Source organism: Capra hircus, chromosome 18 (genome assembly GCF_001704415.2).
Source record: "Capra hircus breed San Clemente chromosome 18, ASM170441v1, whole genome shotgun sequence".
Classification (NCBI taxonomy): Eukaryota; Metazoa; Chordata; class Mammalia; order Artiodactyla; family Bovidae; genus Capra; species Capra hircus.
In genome coordinates this window covers 58,585,003-58,589,687 of record NC_030825.1, presented here as the reverse complement: position 1 = coordinate 58,589,687, position 4,685 = coordinate 58,585,003, and the positions used below count along the sequence as shown (strand labels likewise).

General features: G+C 58.0%; 1 protein-coding gene across 1 annotated transcript; it reads right to left on the bottom strand.

Moving 5' to 3' along the window:
• On the bottom strand, nucleotides 521-4,358 carry LOC108633328 (cytoplasmic tRNA 2-thiolation protein 1-like). Its single transcript, XM_018062958.1, is given in 3 exon segments — nucleotides 521-1,138; nucleotides 1,141-1,455; nucleotides 3,227-4,358. Coding segments are annotated over 3 exon segments (1,029 nt in total). The 5' UTR covers nucleotides 3,735-4,358; the 3' UTR covers nucleotides 521-932.

The window sequence follows — 4,685 nt, the reverse complement described above, 5'->3', positions numbered from 1 at the left end:
AGTCTGGAGAGCCGCCCCAGTTGCTCTTCATCCATCAGAGATTCAGGTGGTAGTGGGGATAAGGACTAATTCCACCGTCTTGAAGAGCCCCAGGTGGACCTGGGCGTGAGCCCCCAGGTGGGGCTCCAGAGAGGTGACCTCAGGCCAGTTATGGGCCTCGGGCTACAGCCAATGAGATCGTGTTGCGGATGAAATGAAATGGCTCAGCGCCTGCAAGACACACAGCGCTCACACAGAAACACCACGAGTGCTGTAACTGACATGTCCATCCAGCGGCGTGGTTGTGCTTATCCTGCTGCTGCTGCTACTGCTGCTAAGTCGCTTCAGTCGTGTCCGACTCTGTGCGACCCCATAGACAGCAGCCCACCAGGGTCCCCCATCCCTGGGATTCTCCAGGCAAGAATACTGGAGTGGGTTGCCATTTCCTTCTCCAATGCACGAGAGTGAAAAGTAAAAGTGAAGTCGCTCAGTCGTGTCCGACTCTTAGCGACCCCATGGACTGCAGCCTACCAGGCTCCTCCATCCATGGGATTTTCCAGGCAAGAGTACTGGAGTGGGGTGCCATTGCCTTCTCTGGTGATTATCCTGCTACAGGCAAACACGAACATCAGGCGGGAAGTAGGCGATCGAGAAGGGTTAGGGCTATCTGAGCACGTCCAGAACCCCACAGAGGTACAGGCAAGCAGCCCCCTAATTCCCACTCGCTCAGGAATGGAAGGTCGTCTAGTGCTCCCCTCCCTGAGACGCAGGAGTCCCCGGGCCCCAGCCCCAGGAGCCCGGAGCCCCAGCGTCTGCAGGATCACAGGTAACCCGTTCCGTCTCTCTCCCAGCTGCACACGAAGTCCGGGCTCAGGTAACTCGGGTTCATTCCGCGTCATTTACAGGCGGTCCGCGCCCCCGTGGCGCCGGATCCCCGCGGGGAACTGGAGTCTCTAGAAGTCGGGGACAGGCTCAGAAGTCGGCGGTCGGGACGGCTGCGGCTCCCGCGGCGGCCCCTCCTCGTCCAGCCCCCGGCGGCCCTTGCCGATGGCCAGGCGGGGCCGGCCGCGGTTCAGGCCGTCCAGGAGCGCGCAGGCCTGGCAGAGCGCGCGGCTGGCCAGCGCCCCGCAGCGGGAGCAGGCGCCGGGCGGCGGGGGGCCAGCGCCAGGCGCTCGGCCGAGTGCACCAGGTCCAGCACCGCCGACGGCCGCGCCGCCTCCAGCATCTTGAGCAGGTCGCGCGCGTGGCCGCGGAAGGCCTCGGGCGCGTACACGCACTCCTCGGAGAAGTAGTCGAGGCGGCGGAAGTGCGCGTACAGCACCACCTCCTTCTGCGAGGCCAGCTGCAGCGGGCGGCAGCGCGGCAGGGCGCCCCCCTCGCCCGGGGAGCCCAGGCCCCCGCCCCGCGCCAGCCGGCCCGCGTCGCCCCGCAGGAAGTTCATGAGCACCGTCTCCGCCATGTCGTCCGCGTTGTGTCCTGGGAGAGGGGAGACAGGAGCCGTGAGGAGGGGGCCGGGGCCGGGGGGCCGCGGGAGGAGACCCCGGGGCACCGCGGGACAGCCTCGGGGAGGCTGCGGGGGAACCCGGCGAGAACCGAGAGGGCGACGCACCCAGGCTCCCGTGGAGCAACCCGGGGTGCCTCACTTACCCCCCACTTATCGCAGACCAGGCCCCGTGCTAGGCGCCCTTTCATGTATCGAGAAAAAGTGCTTTACGCAACAAATCTCATTTCAATCTCAGTGAAAAGTGTACTTCAGACTGCGTAGACGTCCAAATGGCCTTTGATGGAGACTCTCAAGTGGGCTGTTGACACAAGTGCCTCTGGGAATGCAGATCATGGTGTTTAGAAAACCAGGAGGAAGTAAGTGCGCATTTACACAACAGTCACCGTAAAATTGAAGCTCAATTTATTCTGCAACTTGTCATCTTGTGTGTGTGTGTGTGTGTGTGTGTGTGTGTGAAAGTCGTGTCCGACTCTTTGTGACCCCATGGAGCCTGCCAGGCGCTTCTGTCTATGAAATTCTCATACTTGAGTCTATAGTAAAAATGGGTCTTAGGGCTTCTCAACCCGGCCATACTTTCCCTCCTGAGGGCCTTTGCCGTTTCCTCTGCTCAGAATCTCTCCCAATCCCCTTTTGGTCCTTCATCTAAGGACCCACTCAGCCTTCAGGTCTCTGATTACTCAGGAAACTCTTCCTTTCTCCCTTCACTAGGTCTTCCTGCATCACTTTCCTTAGCTGCACTTCAGTTCAGTTCAGTCGCTCAGTCGTGTCTTACTTATCAGGTTGTAATTATGTATGTGAGAAACGAACAGGATCAGACACTGGCTTGTGCATCATCATAGCAGCTAATGTTTATAGGTTTACTGTTTCTCAGTCTTTTGTCTGAGTGTTTCATACATAATTCATCTAAGTCCCAGTAAGTCTAGGATCTGGATAATATTAATAGCCCTGTTACATAGGAGAGGAAACCGAGGTTAGGTAGTTTGTTCTCCGGTACATAGCTTGCATGTGGTACAAAATAAATGGTCAATAATTATTTGTTGAAGTAATGACTGGGGCAGAGAAAAAGTTAGCAGAGAGAGAATGAAAGACAAAAGGAGTTAAAAGACAGTTGCGTTGCAGACTATAGATGGCTTCTGATCGGCAATACCCCTCCATGCCCCTCCTTTTATGAAAAGGGACACAGAGAATGTCATTTTAAAAAAAACTGCAGAAAACCACAGCCCTAGCCCCAGAGAGTACTCTTCCACCCCTCTATTTGCCAGCGTGTGTGTACCAGATAGGGCTTCTCCAGTGGGTCAGCGGTAAAGCATCCGCCTGCAATGCAGAAGCCGCAGGAGAGGCAGCTTCTATCCCTGGGTTGGGAAGATCCCCTGGAGGAGGGCATGGCAACCCACTCCAGTATTGTTGCCTGGAGAATCCCATGCACAGAGGAGCCTGGCTGTTGTCGGCTACAGTCCATAGGGTTGCAAAGAGTCAGAGACGACTTTAGAGACGACTGAAGCGACTTGGCATGCATGAATGTGTACCAGATAATGGCAGTGACTCAAAAGCTTGTAAAGATGTGCACACAATATGCCCATGAACCTTCAGTGAGCGTGCATATCTCCTTGCTATTTAGATTCTCCAGTTAAGACACACGAGGCCTCCATTACCACTTGGGCACGCACTCCAGCGCCCTTAAGGTGCCCTATCCCGCGCATGCGCCCCTCCCACCCCCCCCCCCAGGGCCGCGCCTGCGCTCACCGGTCACGACGTGCGTGGCTCCCACGAGGCGCGCCCCTTCCTCCAGCGCGCGGCGCCGCAGCACCCCGCAGAAGGTGCAGCAGGCGCGGCTGCGGCCGGAGCCAGCAGTGCTGCGGGCCACCGCGTCCATCGTCCAGCCCCCGAAGAGGTCCGCGTAGGCCACGACGGTGAGCGGGAGGTCCCAGCGCGCCGCCTGCCGCCGCACAGCTGCCAGCGCCGCGTCCCGGTAGCCGCCGATGCCCTCGTCCACCGCCACGAGGTGCAGCGAGATGCCCAGGCGCGGGGCCAGCTCGCGCAGCACGTGCGCCAGCACCGTGGAGTCCTTGCCGCCCGAGGCGCCCACGGCCACCACGGCCCCAGGAGGCAGCAGGCGGCCTGCGAGCACTGTGTGCAGCACCTCGGCCTCGAAGGCGGCGCAGAAGCAGGCGCCGCACAGCGCCTGGCCCGAGCGCGGACGGCGGAGGGCGGCGCGCGCCGTGTGGCAAGAGGCGCACTGCGGGGCGGGCATCGTGGGGTCCTGGAGAGGCAGGTGGGGTCGGCTTCTCCTGGATGGGTGGAGAAGGGAGGCGGGTTACACGTGGATTCCGGATTGCGGGGGTCGTTGCTTGCCTCCCGGGAGGCTGCCTAGATAGTGCCCAGAGTAAACCCATTGTCTGTAACCCTTTCCCGCAGCACTGTGCAGGCCTGGCACCTTCAAGTCTCATCTTAGCCTTTCAATCACTCATTCATTCATTCTTTGATTCCGCAAATATCCGCTCAGTACCTTCAAGGTGCCCAGCGTTCTCTAGGAATTGGGGACACAGCAATGAGCAAAACAGGAAAGGTTGCAGGCACTAAATTGTAGTGGAAGAGCCGACTCAAGATACTTTCCAGATATGAAAAGTAATAATATGAGGGAATTACCCTCTGAGCTGAGGCCAGAAGGAGGAGTCAGGCATTAGATCAGTGGGAAGGGTATTCCTGATAAGAGTTAATAGCAAATGCCCAGGACATGAAAGGGCAGGTCCTGTCTGTGTTCAAGTGAGTTGTGGTTGAAGGCGCGAAAGGGTCCGGGGGCTTGGACTTTATTCTGAGAGAAATAGGGACGGTTGGACGGTTTTAAGCTCTATAGTGACAGAATCTAATTTTTATTTTAACAGGATCCCTTGGCCTGCGTGTGAATAGAGGGTGGAGCGTGGAAAGGGCCGACATGGGCAAACCAGTGAGGAGGTTCCTGCAGTGATCCAGGTAAGCAACAGCGGTAGCTCGGAGCAGAGTGGAGACAGAGGAACTGGAGAGAAGTGGCCAGATTCTGGATCTGTTGCAGAGACAAAGCAGATGGAACTTTTTACAAGCCTTGGGGGAGGGCAGTGGATGAAAGAAACAGGACTCAGGACAACCTCAAGTTTTGTTTTGACTTGAGCACTTGGAAGGTAGTGAGACCATTTAGTAGAGAGGAGGTGGGGGTTGGGGAAGAATG